This window comes from Quercus robur, chromosome 10, assembly GCF_932294415.1.
Source record: "Quercus robur chromosome 10, dhQueRobu3.1, whole genome shotgun sequence".
Lineage (NCBI taxonomy): Eukaryota > Viridiplantae > Streptophyta > Magnoliopsida > Fagales > Fagaceae > Quercus > Quercus robur.
Window position 1 is genome coordinate 37,123,426 of NC_065543.1, and position 23,578 is coordinate 37,147,003.

General features: G+C 36.0%; 3 protein-coding genes across 5 annotated transcripts; 1 reads left to right on the forward strand and 2 right to left on the reverse strand.

The window, feature by feature from the left end:
- Nucleotides 1–434: 434 nt before the first annotated feature.
- On the reverse strand, nt 435–1,807 carry LOC126704110 (uncharacterized). The gene is made up of 4 exons (XM_050403143.1): nt 1,706–1,807; nt 1,464–1,604; nt 1,080–1,302; nt 435–544 (listed from the first exon to the last, which is right to left on the reverse strand). The coding sequence occupies exons 1-4, from the start codon at nt 1,805–1,807 to the stop codon at nt 435–437; spliced, it is 576 nt and encodes a 191-aa protein (XP_050259100.1).
- A 9,801-nt stretch (nt 1,808–11,608) lies between these two features.
- Nucleotides 11,609–17,588, forward strand: LOC126701670 (uncharacterized). Its single transcript, XM_050399975.1, has 3 exons — nt 11,609–12,077; nt 15,082–16,516; nt 17,144–17,588. The coding sequence occupies exons 1-3, from the start codon at nt 11,712–11,714 to the stop codon at nt 17,389–17,391; spliced, it is 2,049 nt and encodes a 682-aa protein (XP_050255932.1). The 5' UTR covers nt 11,609–11,711; the 3' UTR covers nt 17,392–17,588.
- Nucleotides 17,589–18,253: 665 nt separating this feature from the next.
- LOC126704410 (phosphatidylinositol 4-kinase gamma 7-like) lies at nt 18,254–22,118 on the reverse strand. 3 transcript variants are annotated; one of them, XM_050403417.1, is made up of 3 exons: nt 21,896–22,118; nt 21,530–21,627; nt 18,254–20,798 (listed from the first exon to the last, which is right to left on the reverse strand). In XM_050403417.1, exon 3 carries the CDS (start codon nt 20,521–20,523, stop codon nt 18,655–18,657), a length of 1,869 nt encoding a protein of 622 aa, XP_050259374.1. In that variant the 5' UTR covers nt 20,524–20,798; nt 21,530–21,627; nt 21,896–22,118; the 3' UTR covers nt 18,254–18,654. The 3 variants fall into 3 exon arrangements, with proteins under 3 accessions (XP_050259374.1, XP_050259376.1, XP_050259375.1); XM_050403419.1 differs by having other exon boundaries at nt 21,530–21,634; XM_050403418.1 differs by lacking the exon at nt 21,530–21,627.
- Between the last annotated feature and the right edge of the window lie 1,460 nt (nt 22,119–23,578).

Below are 23,578 nucleotides of genomic sequence, written 5' to 3' on the forward strand. Positions count from 1 at the left end.
ACAAGAGTTGCAAAATGGAGTGTCTACATCTTGTTAATTTAATTTAATTTTAATTTAAATGGACATGCTTGTTAAGTTATTCCTAGAAAAACTAATTTTTAAAAAATAAAAGTGAAATTCCTACATACAAATTCTTATTAAAAATTATGTTATTTCTACATTAAAATACTTTTTAGAAATATTTCACTTGTGGAATAATCTCTTCAATATAAGTACTTCTTTTTTTGAATAATAATCAATTAATTATGCTCTGCTTATTTCAGCATTAATGTTTTCTGGAAAACTAATCATTTTCCATAGAACATTTTTTGGAAAACTATCTTGTTTTTTTGAAAAACTATCTCATTGCAGCTATACCACTACAATTTTTGTGGCTCTAGAACTCTAAGCATCAATACCAAGTGAGCAGAAACACGCATAGTGGCAAGAAGTGCTTAAGTTTTACCATCCCACACCTTTGTAGCAGATAGCTTTCTCAGCTTCTTGTCATGATTGAGCATGGCACTTACACTATTAACCACCAAAATTATGCAATCAATATCCACTAGTAACAATGGCAAACCAATCATTCCATATTAAAATAATTTTTAGCCAACAAAAGGACAAAAAGTGCTTCCAGATCTACATGCCCATGAAACAAAAGGGCTAAAAGTTGCAAACCAATACCCATTAAAATGATCTCAAAACCTACAAACTAGGCGCCAAATAGTTAGATAAATACCAAAATGCCAAATTGTCCTAATAGAAAAGCATAAATTCTAACAAAAATGCACCTACATAATCAAAATTGGCTTAAATAGTTGTCAAAGAAGTTTTGTAGCCATTGTCTATGAAGCTTGTCATTTTTCAACATGAATGACCTTGCTTGTTTTTCATCCCCATTCAAATGGTCAAATGCAGACGCAAGCATATTTTCTTTAAACCCATCAATCTTCATAACTTCTTCATAAAGACTACCAAAATTTAGCTAATTTTCAGAAATCTTTTCTATTGCAGAAGCAACCTTACCAAGTTGTATGGACAAATCTTGGTAAACAGCATCTTCAATCATAGTAGCATGACTTCGTTTCTTGTGAGACCTTGTTTCATTTGAGGCCATATATGAGGGATCAACTTGCTTCTTTTGGATATGTCATCAACATCAACATCAACAAGCAGAGGTGAGTCATCCAATGACTCTACACCTATATCACCTACTCCCTTGGAAAAACCTCCTGTAGCCATATCCTTACCCACAACCAAAGCCATCTCACCAAACATCTCAATTTTCTTGTTTAGAAATTGTGCATGATTTGGATGTGCCTATGTAAAGAAAGGAAAAGAAACAATTAAAAAAAAAAAGAAAGGAAAAGAGACAAAAACTAATATGAGAGCAATAAGAATAATGAAAAAAATTTAAACTTTACAATGATACAAACTAAAAAGCTTCTACCTATAAAATAAAAATAATAAAAGTTTCTTACCTTGACTTCTTCATCGTACACTGTCCTATCATAGGTGATCATTTTCAAATCATCATTCCATCCAAGCCGGCTTTTCTTATTACGAAGTAATGCAATTGTATTCCAATTGGTTTTGAGTGTTTTAAAGCAATGTTCCACATGCTTTGGAGTACATTCAATCATAAATTTCTCAGTAATTGCTTCAGCTACTTTAGCATATTATGCATGTTTAAATGTGTTGGATTGCTTATTCCATGAAGAGCCTCATCTGCAAGTATCTTAGGTAATAAATTCTGCATTAGTTGTAACCACTTGGAGTTGGTCTTGGTGTCCTTGACCTTCTGAGTATCCTTTTTATTTCCCATTGCAATTCTATTACAATGATATTTACAAGAAAAATGAGAAAGAATGAAAGAAGAATATAAATAATATTCAATACAAAATATGAACTGGGGGTGTCCATGACAAACAAAAATAATTGTAACATAAAAGTCTTGATAATATGAAACCAAAAAAATCCATTACACAACCCACTAATATAAAGAGAATGAAATCACTCCATAGCATTATAATCCTCCCACATTTTACGACAAATATCGTCCCCTTTTTGAACCCATTCTCTATTTTCTTCTTGGACTTCCCTTTGTGATTGTTGGACTCTTCTACTTGTACTGTCATCTGCAAGTGGACTACCACGAAGCCCATTGCTCATAATTGAGTCTAAAGGGTCAACTCCTATTATATTATTGTGAATTATGCAACAAGCTAAGACTACATCCACTTGTGTTGGGAATGACCAAAAAGGTTCTGCATCTAACACACGGAAACGTTTCTTCAAAACCCCAAAACAACGCTCAATGCTAGTGCGTAAAGAAGAATTGTGAAGATTGAATAATTCTTTGTCATTTCTTGGCGGGTTATCACTAAACTCTTTCAAATGGTAACGAACACCATAAGGGGATATAATTCCTTTCCGAACTCCATAGCCAGCATCACCAAGATAATATTTACCTACACGTTCATAGTCAAAAGGAAAAGAAATCACTCCAAAAGCTATTATCCATAATAAAATCATTTTCTATTCCTATAATACCTTCAGGAATTTTTAATCTCCTTGGCCTAAAGAGTGTGTCATTTAAGACACGTGAATCATGTGCACTTCCTTCCCAACCAGCTAATACATAAGTGAATTTTAAGTTGAAGGTAGTAGCAACAAGGACATTTTGTGTTCTTCCATCCTTTCGGCCGCAAAACCTTCCTTGTATTTGAATTGGAATAGATGCACGAACATGAGTTCCATCAATAGCTCCCACACAATCCTAATTACGACCAATATAAGTTACATTTATCTTATATCTTTATATGTATATATAAAAAAGAGGAAAATGAAAGCCTTTGGAATTTACCTTAAAATAGGAGTTAAACCTACTGCTATTTCTTATCTCAAAGGGTGTATCTTTGTTAGGCTCTCTAATCATGTGTTTGTATAATTGTAAAACTGCTATAAGGACATGCCTAAAGTATCGGTACACTGTCTCAACTGATCTATAAAACCTCCCACCAACAACTCAAAACCTCACATCATGCCCAATAGTGTGTAAAAATTAACACTTGTTCTTTAATGGACATATGAATGGTCTCTTGAAGTAGATTATTCTCGCTCAAAATTTTACATAGCTTATAAAAGTAACGGGACTCATCCTTATATGATGTTGACAACACATATCACCTCTACAAAGAATATCATTCATATATGTCTCTCTTTCATACTCTCGATTGACATGAGGTTCTCTAGGCATAACTCTCCTAGATCTTAGTCCTTTCAAAAGAACAACACCTAAAGCAATAACAGATGTAGCTGCCCCCATTATAGTAGCAGGAAGTGATGGGTTATCCATGTATATTTCCAAAAAAAAAAAAAAAAATGAGTATGAATTAAAAATGTACTTAAAGAAAGCATTCATATATACAGGTACCTAAAGAAAACACTTCATAAAAAAATGACCACTTTAAGTTTGATGAGACTAAACTATAAGGTAACAACATCATCACTCCATAAGTTTGATAAGACTATGCTATTTCAGATATAGCTTTATCTAGCAAACTAATTCTGCTAGTGATGTTCTACCTGAGATACTAAACAAGTATTACCTTAATTTGACACGCCCGAGTCAGTTCACTCCTCAATTTCCAATTGGAAAATGAGGAACTTTCTTAATACAAGGACAACCAAAAAAAAAAAAAAACAACTCTTTAATAATTTTAATTCCCTAGACATTGAGAGAGGATTCTAATATTACTAATAGAGCATTAGACAATCTGCATAATTCACAGTGATAAAAAATAAAAGCAAGCTCAAAATTCTGCAGTAATCCAAACAGGAATCCATCAAACCGAGAAGAATAAAATCAAGTATACTAAAACACACACGAACAAGAACCAGCCATGCAAATCTTAGGAGACTAAATTATGAATAGAGTAGGCAGAACAACAAATTGTATCATGGAAAACAGTAATAACAATAATTAGAACTATGGATGTCTAAGCATGCCCACATGCTTGGCTGTCAAAATCATCATACACAAACATCAAAAACCATATAAAACACCTAAACTATAGTCTAGTTGTTCTCATACAAATTTTCAACTCAAACTACCCCCCACCCCACAACAAATGCCGAAGGTTATAAAATTTAATATTAAAAAACGTTGAACATGGGAATACTGTAATTGAAATCAAGAAACTAATAAAAACATGAAATTACTATATATATCATTAGCGACACAGAAAGCAAACTATAAAATTGGGGTTTTTGTAGAGAAGAATGAAATATTACCAGTGCAAGGAAGATTTGTTGACTGTGAGAGACAGATAGAGAGAGATCTGTGAAAACTAAAAAGAGGAGAGACTAGTGGGGGAGAGATAGTGAGAATATGAGAGGAGAGAAAAAGCAAAGAGAAAGGAGAAAACTAAGAGCTTACCGTGAGACTCTGAGATAGAGTAGGCGCCAAAATAAGTTGTTTCCCGCGGCTACAAAGGGTAAAGAAAGTGATAATATTTATAGGAGATGTGATGTGTGAGAGAGAGATTGTTTTCCAAAAAAAAAAAAAATTTGGAAAACATCCCATAGAAAATAAGCCTTGTTTTTATTAAGGTTTTTCGTTAACTAAAAATAGTTTTTCGTTGACTATTTTTTTTTTTTTTTTTTTTTTTTTTTTTTTGTGCTACTAAACACAGGATAGATAGTTTTCCAGTAAAACAAATAGAGCGTAACCGAACTCCCACCTTCTTCACTGGTAATGTAAGTGCAGCCAACTTGCTCACCATCGAATCAAATTCAATAACCGAACTCCCACCTTCTTTAATGGCCTCAAGTGTGACCCCACGCAACTCAACTGCTCATTTACACTCGACTCACTCCTAACTCACCAAATCAACTAGAACTCGTGACAACTTGTCTGGGTCAGGCACAAATTTTCTACCTTCACCAACCCTTATTGTCACCTTTAACTCGTCCACCAATAAACTATCATTCACAAATTGGTTAGCTCCCAATGGCCACGTCAATAGTGGCACCCTAGCTACAATTCCCTCAAGGATTGAGTTCCATCCACAATGAGTCAGAAATGTGCCCATGGCTCGGTGACTCAGTATCGAAACATGTGGGGCCCACCCTTTAATAACAAGGCCTCTCCCAGCCATGAGGCAACTTCACTCCTCTAGCATCTTCTTCCGAGAAAAACATGTCCCTGTCCATTTGTCTTTACTTCAAGGGGGGTATTCTGTGGACGCTGTTCACCCGCCTCTAATATGATTTCTTGAAGGATCTGAACAACCCACCTATGGATGGCCCGCCTGTGATCGTTTTTATCTCCCCGAACACACTTGGCGAACGTTGGGACGTGTGGTCCTCGTCCCTTGGTGAGGCTTCGCGCTTGTCCTTTTTATCATCCCTGGACCTACTAGGTTCTCCCTTCTTCATAAACCTCTGTAGTTTCCCTTTTCGTATGAGTTCCTTTATCTGCTCCTTCATGTCCCTGCAATCCTTTGTGTAGTGGTTTTGATCCTTGTGGAAACTATAATACTTCTTCTTGTCACGCATGTTGGGTGATGAATGTAATGGCCTTGGCCATTTGAGATAGTGCTCATCTTTAATCTATGCTAAAATTTTGTCAACAGGCATAACTAGAGGAGTGAATTTTGCTGTCCGAGGAGCTTTTTCGTCTTTCCTTTTACCCCCATCGTTAGTCTGACGATCTGAACAACCCACCTATGGATGGCCCGCCTGTGATCGTTTTTATCTCCCTGATCACACTTGGCAGACGTTGGGACGTGTGGTCCTTGTCCCTTGGTGAGGCTTTGCGCTTGTCTTTTTTTATCATCCCTGGACCTACTAGGTTCTCCCTTCTTCATAAACCTCTGTAGTTTCCCTTTTCGTATGAGTTCCTTTATCTGCTCCTTCAGGTCCTTGCAATCCTCTGTGTAGTGGTCGTGATCCTTGTGGAAACTGCAATACTTCTTCTTATCACGCACGTTGGGTGACGAATGTAATGGCCTTGGCCATTTGAGGTAGTGCTCATCTTTAATATGTGCCAAAATTTTGTCAACAAGCATAAATAGAGGAGTAAATTTTACCGTCCAAGGAGCTTTTTCGTCTTTCCTTTTACCCCCATCGTTAGTTTGACGATCTGAGCGCTCCCTTTTTCGTCCTCTCTGGTCATCTTCCTTCCTTCCTTTTTCACTGGTCTTTTCTACGTCTTTTATCACGGCTAAGGCGTCTTAAGCGTTCATGTACTTCTATGCCTTCAGAAGCATCTCTACCATCATCTTTGGAGGATTCTTCGTGAGTGAGACCATGAACTCCCGGGATTTCAATCCAGCTTTAAAGGTTGTTAACTGCACCTTGTCATCAGCTTCGTCTACCGCTAAAGTTTCTCAAGTGAAATGCTTCACGTATGACCTCAGGGTCTCTTTCTCTCCTTGTCTGATAGTGAGTAAGTGGTCTGCTGGCCTCTTCGGGTGCTGTCCTCCAATGAAGTGGCGTAAAAAAGAATTGACCAACTGCTCAAAGCTGTCGATTGACAATGTTGGTAACTTCGTGAACCACTCCCTTGCATCTCCTTTGAGAGTGGTAGGGAAAGAACGGCACAGTATTTCATCAGGAGACTGATGAAGGCCTAATATCATCTTGAAAGTGTTAAGGTGGTTCAGAGGGTCCTTAAGTCCATCAAACGGTTCAAGCTAAGGCAGGTGAAATTTTGATGGTATTGGGCATTCCAAGACTGCCATCGTAAAAGGTGAATCCGTCATCCTAACCATTTTATCCAGGCTTCGATCTGTTTTCCCTTTAATGGCGTTCCTTAGCTTGTCCATCTCCTTTTTCATTTCCCGAAGAAGATTCGAGTTTGGTCCGTCTAAAGTAGCTAGTCTTCGACAGTCGCTCCTTCTATGACTATCTCCCTTGTCTTCCTGATTGGTCCTAGACCGGTTCTCTTGTTGTTGAAGCTACAGCCTCATCTCCTGGTTTTATCTGGTTAGTTCTTCCATGCTAGCTACAAGTGTTTGGATTTGTAGGGCTAATGTTGCAGAATCTTGGTTAGACTCCATTTGAATTTGGAAATTGACTGGAACTACGCTTTCAAACCTAAGTGCGAAAATGTCGTCTCCATAGACGGCTCCAAACTAATGATGCGTATATTGTCAGTCCTGTAGGTTCGTCCAGACGGAGCCAAATCCTCGTCACTAGTCCTGCAAACATAGGACAAAGGCTCTCCTAAGGTGATCTGGTGCTTGCCACAACGTCTTCGATGCCAAAGTTAGTGTATAAAAGCTTTTTGAAAGAAATAAGAAAGTTCTAAATATCAGAAATATCTGTGTAAGAGTATTTTTGGGTGAATCTATATACCTTTTTTTTGTCTCTGATGGGTGTGTATATATGGATTCATAGTTTCTAGCTGTTGGGGCTTTAATTGTGGCTTTAGTGCTCTTTCTATAATGCCTCAGGGTTTATTAATGCTGGTTTTGAAGAGCCTCCAACGGTTTGCCAACTGATTGATAACTATTCGAGGCATTGAATCTTCTTATTAATCTTGCCTGCCTTCGTCCGTGTTGTGCCAAGGTGGACGAGTATATTTGATGAGGTCGTCCAAGAAAAGAGAGTTCGTCAGTCCCATTAAGAACCATTGCAAATTTGCAATGGTATTGTAGCAGTATTGCAAAACAAAATAATAATTTTTTATTCTCCCTTATATATATGCCGCTTTCTCTCTCTTCACCTTGTCTCATCTTCTCTCTCTCTCTCTCTCTCTCTCTCTCTCTCTCTCTCTCTCTCTCTCCAGAACATTCTCAGTCTTATCTCTCTCAACAATGGTTCATTTTTTCTGGCGTGGTTGTGGGTCCCGCGGAGTGGGTCGAGATGGTGGTTCATGAGTTTTGATCAGTGTGGTTCGTGGGTGACCCACAGAGACCTAGGTTTTGAGAAAAAGCAGAAATGGGAAAACCTGATAAAGATTTGGGTATTTCACTGGAGAAGCGGTTACTGAAGACGTTGAAGTCCTGCAGATTCAAGAGGTGGGTCAAACTGTTGACCGATACTAGAACCTCGCTGGAAAAAAATATTATACAACAAATCAAGACGGTACAGTAGGAAAAGAGTCGACATTGATGGTGGTAACTCGTCGAAGAAGTCGTTGTAAGGCTTTTGCACAGCGTGGTTCATGGGTTTTGATCGAGCAATGGAGATCGGGTGGGTCATGACTAGGTTGGTTTGGATTCGAATTGGTTGGTTTGGTGGTGGTGTGGTGATTAATGATGGTGGAGCCGTGGAGGTGGGGGTTGTCGTGGGTGGTGAAGGGGTGGATTTACTAGTATGGGTTTGGGTTTGCTGTCATGGGTCTAGGTTTGGGTTTGTTGTAGGTCTAGGTCTGGGTTTGCTACTGCAGGTTGTGGGGATCGTGGGTTGCTTTTTTTCTTTTTTCTTTTTTTTTTTTGTGGTGTTGATGGTCTGTATTTTTTTATTTTGTTTTTTTTGGTGTTGAGATAGATTATGGGTTGCTGGTGGTGGTGGTGTCAAGTGTGTGTAGTGCAGCGGTGGTGGGCTTGTGGTAATGGTGGTTTCAGTAAATTTGTGGTTATTCTTGGACAGAAAGAATGGGAGAGAGAATAAATAATGTGTTGTATAGTGAATGATGGTGATTTTGGGATATATTATTTTATTGTGTAGAAATATTATTTTAATGAGTAGAATAGGAAAATAAAAGTTGGGATGTTGGGTGCTGTAAATTGATATGGTATAAATGATAAAATAGGTTTTGAGATAGTAAAATAGAATAGTGTGAAGATTTCAGATGCGAATGCTCTTAGTGTTTCAGATTGTATTGGAATGGAGGTTATTCCACCATAGTTTTATTCTATACTTGACTAATATAATGGACTTTTCTTAATAAAATCTTTTTATCTTTTTCTCTACAAAAGAAAAAAAAAAAGTATTATTACACTTATTCCAAACTCTTACAGGAAAGCTTTACATACATTATTCATACTTTATAATATGACACTTTTAGCTCTTAGTTCAATTGGTAAAATTTCTGATAGTTGAATAAGAGACGAGGTTCAATTCCCGCATATGCCAAAAACCGATTAATGTCTTAATTTCATGGTAAGCATGTCCATGATAAACATGTTTAAACTCGACACTACAAAGTGAGGTAAGTTTTGTAGGACAATCCTTGGGCCCATGAGACGTGAATAAAAGGGATCTAGTATATCTAAACAAGCTGTAAGATTGGTGAATGGTGACTAGAGCTGGATTACAAGATTACTTACCAAGAGCTACTTGGACATTAGAAAACCACTTGTAAGGATCCCTTCTTTTGTTTCTAAGGTGAAGGTTGTTAAATGCTCCCAAAAGTTTAAGATTATGATTTAATTACATGTTAGCTCAAACTTTCTTTTAATAGATGAGGCCTAACATGTAAGATTTTAAAAAGGAAGTAAAGTGGAGGAGAAATCGATCAAACTTGGAATATCCTACTAAGGATGGTCATGGACCGGATTTGGGTCGGGTATACCCAAACTCGACCCAAAAAATTTACCCAATTGGAGCCCATACCCGATTCTTGCCTAGATTTTTTACCTATGGATACCTAGACCCAACCCAGACCTAGTTTTTTGGTTTTACAAAAAAATAAATAAATAAATAGATAAGAGAAAAACCTGATTTTCCATCCAAAATACTCAATATATTCAATAAATTTTAACTTATTTATATTAGGATATTTTTAAATACATAATACAAGGAATTTAGAAAATCTAATAAAGGTAGCCCTAAGGGATTGGCTTAGTGGTTCTTAAGACCTCATGATATCCATGAGATCCTAGGACCACTCTTATGAGATTCCTCCTTATAATAACCTAATGCGTGTGGGATGGAAGAACTACATACACTCAAGGAAATAGTCAGATATTCGAAGAGGTCTGGACACTTTCATTTGTAAAAAAAAAAAAAAAAAAAAAAAAAAAAAAAAAAAAAAAAAAGGTTAATCAAGGTGGTGTCAACTTTTATTTTTCTGTATGTAAAAAAACCAATAATCCTTTTAACTCTATCAAAGGCATCAAGCTAAATGTCATGCTCCATCTTATAGGCTAGTGTACATGTATCAACCTCCGTTAATTAGCATAGGACTAGGGACCATAACTCAACCACCACCCACTCCACCTTCCTTATTTCTCTTCCTCCTAAATTAGAGATTCTAAAAATATAAAAAAGATTCATAAAAAATATTATTATTTATAATTGAGATTTTCAATTACATGTTTCAATTAAAATGATATAGAAAAAAATTAGACAATTCAATTGTTGCGGAAAATGTTTTGTTGGTAACATTACTTTTTTTTCCTATACCAAGTTGGCATCTTTCCTTGAATCAAATATGTACATGTTTTGTTTGACACAACAACTAGTTCCATTAAAACTTTAAATGGAAAGGAAATTTAAAAATAATATTGACTTAATTTAAAAAGTTGAGGACTTCATAGTCCTCGTTAACAAAATTAATAGTTTAAGAATCAAATTAATAAGTTTTGTGCACAAATATTTTGAAGACCAAATCAAAAATTTAATACAAAAGGGGTACATTCTCAAAGTATCGAGTAAAGCTCAATCTAGTTACTCATCTATATTAATTTAATCAATTTAATTTTTCAACTTTTAAAATCAAGTAAATATCATCCTCAAGTCTTCTTTTCATTTAATTTATAATAAAAATAGTAGTTGAAATTAACTTTATTTTGAAATTTTCACACTTTTTATAATAATCTTTTAACGTGTTCTTCAATTTCCACATCAATTAATTTTGTTGAAGTTTTAAATTAATTTAATTAAAATTTAATGGGACATGAGATTAAATTATGAAATTAACTTTATTTAAAAAAAAAAATGAATTAGCAAATTAACATTACCAATTTTGATAAGAGAAATTACATAAAAATTCTCAAAGTATATACCTATTTTAGATTAGGTCCCATTTTTTTTGTCATAAATTAATGATTTTTTTTTAAAAATACAAAGTCTCTATTAATCTCTATTATTTATTTTCATTATTTTAGACAGTAATGAAACAAAAAAAAAAAAAAAAAAAAAAAAAAACAGAAAACAAAAAAAAAGGGAAATTATGGATTAAATTTGGTATTCCATTTAAGACTTATTGGAATCAATTTTGTAGTGATTTGAATAGATAGAGTAAAGAGACAAGATTTTGTTTAAAGAGAGAAAAATATGCTTAAAATGATAAGAAAGTGATTGTTAAAAATTGAAAATAGTTTCTTAAGTGAAACACAAAGTTTTTTTTTTTAACGATTTCTCTTCTTCTTTTTTCTCTTTATTTTATTATTACTCAAACTAAAAAAAAGAAGATAGATAATAATATCAAATTAAAAATTTAAATTATAACCCTTTCTTTTAAAAGAGTAAAAAAAAAAAAAAAATTATAAGCTTGTTATACCTAAAACACCAAATTTAAACCACCACCCAAAAAAAAAAAAACATTTTCCTTGGTAGAATCGACCTTTTACAAACTTAGGAGTAATTTCTTATCAAAAAAAAAAAAAAAACCAAAACCAAACAAAACTTAGGAGTAATTTCATAGGTCTTTTAACGTAATTTCCTAAGTCGATAACATATAGGATGTTGATACCGACTCCGAGTTTTTCAGTACCCACAATAAATTTGTAACCCCGACCGAGTGGCGAGGCTCAGCAACTCCGTCTCCAATGGCGGCGACTGAGTCCCCAAACAAGCGCCGCAAAACCCTATCCCCCACCTCAACCTCAACCTCAACCTCGAAATCGAAAATCCAAGACGACGAGGAGGAGGACCCATATAATCATCACCACCAAGAAGAGCAACAACAATGGACGGCCAATTCAGTTTCACCGTGTATGATCTGCTTATCCGACGGTGGAGAATCGATCAGAGGCAAAATCGATTGCTGCGACCATTACTTCTGCTTCCTCTGCATCATGGAGTGGTCCAAGGTCGAGTCCCGCTGCCCCATATGCAAGCGCAGGTTCAGTACCATTCAAAGGCTCTTCAAGGACGCTGTCCAACGCGTTGTCAAGGTCCCAGTTCGTGACCAGGTCTGCCCACTTTTCTCTTTCTTTTTGTTTATGCCTTTTGATTTCGAAACCCTTTTCATTATTTATACAAACTACACAAAACCCAATTGTGTACTCACACTAATTCACACAAAAGACAGTTTTTTTTTTCTTTCAATTACTACAATCTCCTAATAGAAATTATTGCACCTTGTTATTGTTTAATGTGGGATTCCAAAACTAACAAATAAGCTTGGATAAAACACATTGGTCCCTGAACTTTAGGCTTTTACCCGAAACCCGAAGTTTAAAGTGATCGCTTTTAGGCCAGAAAAACTTTAAGATATCAATTTTAGTGCTTGATGTGTCTATTGGAGTGATGACGTGTCAGTTTTTTAGTTTGGCCAATTCATATAAGGGACTAAAACTGATCACTCTAAAATATTTTATCAAATATCATAGTTTTACGGTAATTTTTCCCACAAATTTACATTCCACACTGCTAGTTAACATAATAGCTACTTTATCACAATCACAAGCTTGTAACACATGAAAGGAGTAGATAGAATCCAAAATCCATAGAATATAATTGGATCTACTCCTTTACTAAATTAATATAACTACCATTATCTATTGCAACAATCACCGCATTCATAGAATTATGACTTGAAATTTTGTAATTCAGCTCTCAACTTCCTCCACTAAATACTATATATGCTCTAACTTATGATAGAATGGCATTCCACATATTAGTATCTTTCCTTGGTCGAAATTTCAATCTTGACTTCTCTCAATCAAAAGTTTTTACATGATACATATTCCCTCAACTTAGATTTGGATTTCACTAAAAATGTCTGAAATTTCAAATTATTTTTTGGCTTCTTAAACATCTTTATCTTTAAAAGAACTGTTGCATTCTTGAGTGTCTCTTTGCTAACCAACATTATAGTCACCAAGGTATATTATGAAGGAAGCAGTGAGGTTAAAAGTCATAATATTATCATACTTACTCAAACATATATTATTCACTGTTTTCATCCAAGCTTTTTTGAATCATAATCAGATAGAAAGGCTAGCTCCTTTAGCCCTCCAAACCACATCCTTATCAGTCCTTGTTACACCAAGATACCTTTAACAGTGTTTCACTCTTAAGGAACAAAATTATCTTCCCCATGAAAGGGTTCATTCTTGAACATTGTGCTTGTTATATTTAAGGTCTTCTTCCAACCCTATTTCTAATCCTAATAAACCTAGCTTTGCTATCAAGTTGTAAAAAAGAAAAAGATATTATGCACTAAACAAAAAAGTTACTGTGCGTTTGGCATTGATTATTTTTGCCAGTTTATTTTACTATTCAGCTTTTTTTGCTACCATTCATGGGTTTCACTGCACTTTTTGGTACTATTCATCCCATTGTACTATTTCAGCTAACTTTTACCTTTATCTACAGTACTTTTAGGAAAAAGTTTTCAGTTTCAACTAAATAAGTTGTTCCCAAATGAACACTTAAATGATTTCATCGGTAAAAATCACAAACTTAAGACTCTTAAACCTAAAACCCCAATACCCCAATGGCACACTAACACACCATACAAAACTTTGTCTTCTAACACTCACATCCAAAACAAAGGCTATTTACCATTTTATTTATTGGAACAATCAAATCTCCCTAATCAACGTGGGATTTTCACTCTTAATAGGAATAATTGCATCTCATCGCTTTTATTAATTTGTGATTATGTTGGTTTGACATTACTATTAATCTCTATATTGATTATGCCAAAAGACATTTTAAAAAACTAAGAAAAGTAAAGAAGATGTGCTCTAATTGATTGTAATTGGGACATTTAAAAAAAAAAAAAAAAACTTATCCCTTGTCCTTAGGGTATGTTTGTGGAAGAGAAAACCTGATGAAGTGGACTTGAGAAATCAACACAGAATACTCTCTCTCTCTCTCTCTCTCTCTCTCTCTCTCAGTGTGTCTATGCATGTGCATGTGCATTTTGTGTTAAGATTCTCACAACCCAGTTAGTTTGGGTTTATCTTCATCATATACACTTGAACCATCCAGGGTTAGCATTTTTCCAACCTCAGTTATTGGTTCTTTTTTATTTTATGTAGAGAATTAGCTAAAATTCTATTAATTTTGGTTGAGATGATAGAAGCTTTGACACCTATTTGTTGTGTAACCAAATAATAATGGGATTATGCAAAATAGAAATAAAAAATAGAAAAGACAATTACAAAGGGAACACAAAGATTTACGTGATTCGGCCTTAGGCCTACATCCATGGGTGGCGTCGAGGAGAAAGTTTCACTAACAAAATAAGGATATTACAAAGGTAGCGTCAAGAAATTCTGTCCTACATCACAAAGACACTCCCACAAAACTGAAACCCCAAATACACCCTAAAAGCTCTCGTATCAAAAACATGTGATAAAAGAAACTTGGAATTTCTCTAAGAATCAATGCCACAGCTTAGCTCTATGTTGCGGCACTACTTAATTGACATAGCCAAAATAGCCTTTTATTAGATGATGCTATAGTCTGCTAGCTCTTAGAGTTTTAGAGTAAAACCAAAAGTCGGCTAGGGTATACTGATTAAGAGAAAATCAAAAACAAGGGTTCTAATAGGACTCGGTCAATTAATTGACCAAAGAAAAGCCACCTACATAACAATTTTGATTTCAAAACGCATATGAATTCTTAAATAGAAAAATTTAAGAACAGCATATAACCAAAATTACCAAATAACTATATCATATGTATTAATTGTATCATACTTCTAAAACTTCATATAGTTGTGTGCTTATTGGTATCTAATTGGGCTGTACCTATAATCTCCAGCCAAAAATAACTTTTAAAGACTATCAAATATGAGCCCATTGCTTTCTTTGATCTTGAGTGAGGGTGTGCTGACTTAATGTTGTGTGTGGCAAAATTGGAGGATTAGCTCTTCTTTGGTTTTTTTTTTGCCAATTTTTACTTGGATATAAAACTTATCTGCACTCCAATCTAATATACCAACTTATGCGTCTGTTGCAGGTTTGCACTCCTTATGGAAACTCAACGTCTGGGCCTCTTGACCCTTATTCACAAATTCAATGTAATGTGTGCCATCAAATGACAGATGATAGTCTTCTATTACTTTGTGATCTTTGTGATTCAGCTTCTCATACATACTGTGTTGGCCTGGGTTTCACTGTACCTGAGGGAGATTGGTTTTGTCATGACTGCACTGTCTGTAGAAATGAACATATCATTAGGGAAATGGATGATGATAGTGACAATGAAACTGTATTGCCAACAGCTGAGGTACACGTTACCATCTTTGATATGGTACAAGACTCAAATAGCCGTATGGTCAACAGAACAGCTACAAGAATTGTTTCAAATACAAATCAACTGTCACCTTCTGTTGCCCCTGATAGGGGAAACAATGTTGCACAGGGAGTAAATGGGCCTGGGACAAGAAAATTTCAGAATGTTGCTGATAGAGCAACTCAATCAGGTCCAAGAACATTGCAACGTTGTCGAAATGTCCACAGTCGTATACGGGCACTTCGTCAAAATTGGAATGCCTTTCGTAATGGGTCATTGAGCTTTTCCTCCAGTTCACTTAAATCTGGCAATGGAAGTTGTCAAAAACAGAAGACTAGTGCAGTATTGCATAACAGATCAGGTCAACAACATTTGTCGTCTTCGACAAGTAGTCAGCAATCAACAACTGAGGATGGTTCTGCTCAAAGTTCTGGGGACAACAGAGGCTCAGATGATATTGAAAAAGCATGGAAAATGATGATTAGGGCAAAGTCAATGGAACTTGCTCATGAAAGGACAAGGTCTATTGATCAGGTCACAAAACTTCCTTCTAGCACAGGAAGAGCTTCAAAAGATGCTACTAGTATAAGTTCAAGTTTCCAGTTATTTAAACAACCACAATTTGGAGCTAAGGATCTAGGAAGAACTACAAAGGAGAAGGAAAATAAATATTGTTCTATTGAAAAAGAAAAAGGAAAGTGTCAATTTCCCAAGTTGGAAAAGCAAAAGCAGAGTGTTACTACTAGTGAGACTGTAGAATCTAGTGAGGGTCTCAAAACTACTCATCTACCAGGATCTTTTAAATCTTCATTCTCTAGGTATGAATGGTCTAGTATTAAAGGTGATGTTTGTAATCAAAATGGATCAAGACTGTTACAGAAAAATATAAACGGAGCCTCATCAAATGTCCCTGATGAGCAAAATGGATCTTCTTCTTTGATGGATGTGGTTGGATCGATATCAGGGGCTTCTGATCCATTTTATGCCAAACTAGAGCTCAGTACATCTTCTCCTGGTAAGGCAGATGCTCCTAAGGAAAGAGTTAGATTGGGAAAGGATTGTACCCAATGCAATGACAGAAAAGACAATGATGCCAAAAGTGAGATCCAATCTCTCGTCAAGCTGAACATGAAGATTCTAAGTAGAGACAAGAAATTAGGTATGATTATCTTTGAATTTATTCTTCTATCTATATATTTAATTATTTACTGTATATTTTATATTTTATTAATGGTAGAGTCAATAGGTGATTGTGAGGTTACTTTAATTTAAGTCTATTGTATCCTTATCTGAGGACATTGCTAAGTACTAAATGCACTGTATGGGTTTCATTTTAATGCATTCAGATCTTTTATAACTGATGAAGTGTGTTTTATTGGTCCTTGCAAAACTGAGTCAAGATTCTTCTTGAAGCATATTGTCATCTCTTTGGCATGGAATGTGCTGAATTTGGTATGCCTTATCATAATTAAACAACTGACCTACCCCTTCAGCATTGGCCCCCTGGCCAATGTAGTGCCCCCAACCTTAAGTATGAAAGAAAAGGAAAGAAATTAGGGGGTAATCAAACAACTGAATAAATAAAATTGTACTTTTTAGCTTGTTGGAAATTTTTTTGTGACCTTTCCAGATTCTGCTTGTAAATTTTAGAAATCATTATGGCCTTTCTGTACTTGCCTGTTTGTATGACGTCAGTTTCATCGGATTGGAACCACATTTTTGTCATTAGAAAAAGGACATGTGAATCGAATACAAGAGATTTACTTGAAATTGTTTGCTTATGCAGGAGTTGATGCATTCAAGGAAATTGCACGGCTTGCCACACATACCATCTTGGCTGCATGTGGTTTAGAGCACCGTAAGTCTGAGGTTCACTTCTTCCCAAGATCAGTGTGCAGCCACATGGAACATATTCAGCAGCTCCACAAGTCCACTTTAATGCCTAATTCTTGCCGAGAATGCTTTTGTACATTTGTAAAAGATGTTGTAGAATCCATTATGTTTGAGAAAGTAGGTTGTGTAAAATCTAGTTGAGATGTCTGCTGCTGAGATGTTCAAAACCTTTTTAAAAAAAATATTTTTATTATTATTTATTTTTAAAGGCGCTTCTCAAGTTGTTAACAGAGCTCCTTCCCACTTATGTAATGGGAACATTGAATTATTTATTTAAAATTCTAAAATAAATTGGAGCAGGTATATGAATAGAACTCGACAGCTCTTGTGTTCTTAAATCTTGTTCTTGTATTGGTCTTTTTTTTTCTCTTTTGTTCGTTTTGTTTATCAATTATTTAGCATGTGGAGGCCAAGATTATCTTCTCGAAGAAGCACATGCACAACAGACTGTTTCCAAACGTTTCTCTTATAGTTTTACATGGACATGTATAGGGGAAAGGCCCAACCATGATCGGATAAGAATTGTAACTTCTCTTATAGTTTTACATCCATACAATTTTCTAGCTCTCACTTCAAAAAAGAATTGAGGCTTTGAAATACTAAATAGAAATGCCAGCAATTGTATGGAAATTTGCTTTAGAATAGCTTGCAACTGGTGACAAACTCAAGAAGTTTCAAATTAATCACAATGAATTTTACATAAAGCAGCTAAACGTGGTTCCAAAGGAATCTAGACATGATTGTGTTTGACATCTCTATAATATAAAATAAAATAAAAATAAATTAATTTTATAAATAAAATAATAAAAAAAACAATTTTTTCTTTTATTTTTTTTGTCTATAATTATGAGTTATTGATAGATTTTTTCCCGGTAAAGTCTATGAACCCATCTTTCATCCCATACTCATGGGAGAAGAAGTCAGTAACTCCAAGAACCACTGACAAAATCAAAGCACCCCGCAAAAAACAAGAATAGTTAGAGAGGAACTGAATATACTAGTCTGGCGTTAAATTTTGTAACTCTATTGAAAACAAAATGTACACACTACTCTTTCTTTCCTTGTCTCCTTTTACAGCTCTTTTTCTCACCACCATAACACACTATTTCTCCAAAACTCCAGACAGTCCACATGGAGAAGATATGGGAAAACAACAATATACTTGAAATAAAAGAAAGTAATTGATGTAGGCTATCTCATTTTCTTCACTAGGCTAATTACCGACGTAAATGAAACCTCTGTGACTAAGAATATCTACAGCTCAGGCTACTTGTACTAACTATAGAATATTTCTTAGAGGAAGTAACATTGTGGAACTTACAAATCCCCATCACCCACTATACCTAAAAACCTTTATTCTTCTTGGAAGATTTGTATGTTACATTAACAGGTAGTCAATCTGTCTCAAAACTGGCATGAAGTCCCAAGCCTCTGTCTCTGTATCTGCCCAGTGGAGCTGGACCTGTGGTTTGCAAAGGCAGGGTAAAGAAGTTCCTTGAACTTTTCAAGAAAAAGAATCCATTCCTCTTTGCTCATATCAGCAAGCTTCACAAAGCTTGTTGTGTTGGGCAGCTGCTCATTTGCACTACTTCTGATTCCAGACACAGTACCTGCTCCACTTTGGAGTCGATGGCTTCTTCCACCAACCAAGTCAGTTTTTTTCGGAGACTTGGAAGACTTTGGAGTAATTTGAAACAAATCCTGGTTTGGCCAGTCGGTGACATCTACTTCAATCTCTCCAAAATTCTCATCTAGCTTAGAGAGCGGGTAATGACCACTTGCACCTCTGGACCCTGAACAGAATAAACCTTTGTTCAAGAAATCCATTGACATTTGAGGGAAAAGGTCACCCTCCAGATCCTCAGTATCTATATCAAACATGTAATCTTCTCCACTTTTGGCCTCAAAGACTGACATATCACTGTTTGCTATCATCCTCTTTGCCTCAATGCATACGACCTCAAGCTCACTTGGCTGCTCCTCCTGCCGGCTAAACTCCCTGCTCATCATCTCACCAATCTCAGAAAGACACAGTCCGAAAGATGCTGCTTCCTTAAGGAATATTGTGCAGAGAACCAGGACCCGCAGGCAAGCCTCCCGAATCATGGGCAGCTCTTTCCGTAGCATGTCAGAATCACAAACTGGATCAAGGTTCTTAATATACTCTAGCTCGTCCTCAGAGAAAGGAATAGATGCTTGAGGCCAATGAATCCACTCAAAATATGGGTCCTCCAAGCTCTCTGGCAAGCAAAGGCCATGATCAATTGGAATGAGTTCCATCTGACACAACCCCCCAACCCTATTATGCTTTTGAACCAAAAGATTTCCCGCATGCCTGTCAGTGTTAAAGATCCTAACATCTAATATCCCTATTCTATGTACAGTGGCAACAGGAAAGCTTGAGGGTCCATGGTCACTGGCATCAAAATCGTGAGGAATGAATTGCTGGAGAGATGCAATCTTGCTAACATTTTTCCTACTCTGAAAGTTGTTTCCATTCACATCATCATTCACATTAAAGATTGAGTGTGTAACCTTTACAAGAACAGTTGGAGGTACATTGGCAAATTGATCATAATCCAAAAGGTAGGCTGCAACTTCTCGAAATCCTGTTTCCCCAACCCGCACTGAAGGTTTCAGGCCAGGTTGGCCAAGAGCTTTTCCGACAAATCCCTTTGGGTTGTTTGGTGCAAAAGGCTCCTCATCTGTCGGCTTAACAATGGCAACACACTCAGCTCTGCTATTTCTAAAATAATAAGCACCACCAAGCCCACCATGAACAGGGATTGGATCAACACCATTCTTGATCGCTTTCATAATGACCTTAACCAGTTCCTTAGTTCTAGCACAGTGACTTGAACACCCTAATATCTCAATAGGACCACTCTGATCTCGCTGTTGGAGATTTCTTCCAGTTGGTGAGAGACAAGGAGTTGATAAGCTTCTGTGCATGACATTCTTAGTTAGAAGAAGTTGGGAATCATTCTGAATGGCACTGAGGTCATTCTTTAATATGACATCCCCAAATGTCAAAGATCTCTCATCAGTAGGAACATTGAGGGCAAGCTGCAACCTTCTTTTCACAGTATGGGCATTATCACTCCTATCCAGATCCATTCCCAAGACACAGCCAGTCTCAGTCTGCACAAAGACACGCCTTCTCCTCCTAGCAGGTGTTCCTCTAACGTTCCCATAGCACTCACAATTGCTTGAGCCACTAGAAACTGCAACAGCCATCTGAGTATGAACAAGACCATCCAACTTATGAGACATGGGGATGAAGAAGTCCCGTAACTCACAAGCTTGGTAATAAAATGTGACAGCAGCATACAAACTCTCCTCTCTCAAGCAGATGCCAAACTCAATCCTTGACACCGACGAATGGAAGAGAAACGTGGCTGTCAAACAATCATCAACTAACCTATCATTATGCAAATTTCCCCCCCCCAAAATCTGCTTACATAGTAAACAAGAGAAGAGAAATGTAGCCGTGTCGCTACATTGGGGACCCCATCTAATACTGCTGAATCATTCGGAAGAACCAAAATCTGAAAAAGAATAAGACACATTAGGGTAGGCACGGAAGGCACCATCACTCTTTTTCTTTTTCTTTTTATTAAATAATTATGAAGCAGCTACTTCTAATCAAAATTATATTAATAGATATATTATAAGTTTATAACTCTTCCGCAACACAAATTATTCATCAATTTCAAGAAAATGACAAAAAAAGATTTCAATATAACTGTAACTTTTCAAAACCAAATTAAGAGAAATATACAAAATAGAAATTCCGAAAATGAAACACTCAATATCATTTGAACCTTCAAGTAAAGAAACAAATGAATGCTTGGAAGCACGAACGCTACATTTGGCATGCCGTACCCATTTGTACCAGTGTATTAGAAATTTCTCGTATCCCCATGTCGTACCCGAACCCATGTCCGTGCTTCTTAGCCATTACGGTAAGTTTTAATCATTTTACAATTTTGCCGCTACCCCAATTCATTAGAAGTACTCTCAATTTCTAGAAATTTCAAACTCACACACACAGACACATCCTCTAAAAATAGCAATTACATAAGTAATGAACAAAGTGAAGCTGAAATAAATAACTAATGCGATTCTTTTTTTCTTTCTTTTTAGGGGAAATTAATGCAATTCTTAATCAGCGACAGCTATAAAGATTAACACAGCAGCATGCAATTAAAAATTAAAATTAAATCAAAAAAAAAAAAAAGAGAGTAGGGATTGAAGAAAACAGAAGCGATCACATAACCTAACTTTTTTTTGCTACTAATTTCTTTCTCAGTCTGTTTGGTTGCCGAGAAAATGGAAAAAGAATTCCAGGGATCGCATAGTGATGCCGCTTTAAACCTGAAATCTTGGAAAAATGAAAGAAGTCGGCTTAATTCACTTTAGTTAAATTGCTTTTTCTTTAGAAAGTTCGTATACAAGTTTCGTCGTCTTCTTTTTCCCGCACTTCCTCATCAACCAAACAGAGCATTAAGCAATGCAGAAAAAAGAGAAAATGCGGTTTCAAAGTTCAGAAACAGAGGCTTTTTTACACAAATCAAGATTCAAAATTCGAAAATATTGATTTTTGGGAACTTCGATTGAAGAAGAAGAAGAAGGAAAAGCTCACCGGAGATCAGAGTCTCAGAGAGATCACCGCCGTACGAGGGAGGAGGAGAAGAAAGTCAAACATATGAACGGCTAGGCTTGGAGTTGAAAAGGAGATTCAACGGCTGTGATGAATCCATCGTCAACCTTTGTTTCGTAATAACTCTGCTGCCTCTTCTCCCCAAGCCCAAAACCCCTCTCTCGCTCTCTGTCTCTCTCACTCTCTCTCTCTCTCTCTCTTAACTTTACGTACAAAATGAGTAACCATGGTTAGCTATTATATATATATGATGGTTTCTTCTTCGAAATTACTAGAAAGACCTGAGGTTTACTGCTTTTGATTTTGACTCATAATGATTTACAGAACATATTTCAATATTTTTTTAATTAAAAAATAATAATTTTGCATTCGATTTGAACAGTATTTATTACACACGAAAATTACTTTGAAAATGTAACTTAAAGTCATGATTTTCAATTTAGAAATTGCGACTTACAATCTTCGAGTGTGTAAATATGTGTAAAAACTATTTCATTTTATCACACAAAGTTTCAAAATTTTGATTTACTCGAGATACCATTTGGATTTGTTCCTTTGCGTCAAAGCATTATACCTAACTTTTCATTACCTATCAAATTAACATCCCATCCACACCCTCTATGGATATATTTGTTTTTATTTTTAAACACTTAATGTTTATACTTGTTAGACTTTGCCCTTGCTATGTTTGGAATAGTTTTGATTTTGCGTGCTTTAAGTTTGGGACTGTTTTGATCAATTTTGAATTTAGCGAATAATTAGGCATAGTTCATTGACAAAAATAAAGTAAATCCAAATATTATCAAATGTCAGGGATCTGGATCAAAATTTTGAAACTTGAGAAGGAGCAAAATTTAAATTACTTAAACTTTATGAGTGTAATTTGAACTTAGTCCTTTAAAAAATTAAATTACAAATTACACCCTTAATCTTTAGGGTAATTTTGATTTTATTGCCAAAAGTTTCAAAATTCTAATTTGCTCCTGTGGGGTCCAGTAATCGGCAGGCCAGGCCCGTTTGCTGATGAAGGATCCAAAGGCCCAAGCCTAAAAAGGTCATGGCCAGAGTTCAAGAATAGTGTGGCCCAATTGGCCCGGAGAAACAGCCGAGGACAGTGCAGTCCTCGGCTGACCCAAGAAAAAGGGCAGAAAGGTAAAAGGGCGTGCTCGAAGGGGAAATCTAAAATATCTAAGAGAGGCTTCCTTTGCCACCTTCCCCATACATATCTCTGCGCCTAACAGAGCCTTATCCATTAACTTTATCAACAACTCTCAATGACTTAGGTCTGAGACTGATGGGACAAGTATCAGTCTCAGAAGGGGTCGACCCTACACGTGGACGAAGGAAATTGAACGCATGCGAGTATAAAAGAAAAAATATGTAACCTAAAAGAGGGACTCCTCCAGTCCCACTGAAAGACAAAAGGGTTTCAGAGGCAAATATACTGGAACCATGCATAAATATCTTAACAAAAACACGGCCGGGTAAACATGGCTTAACCTTTCGATCCCACTCTCTACAAATGATATTGTATGGGCCCATTTACGTGCGAACCCAACTCAATAATAAGCAAGTAAAGAAGCATACAAGTTTTGGACAGAACCAAGGCCTTGCATGGTCCTCGGATCCAAGCCTCTAGGGAAACCAACTACTTAAAAAGAAACA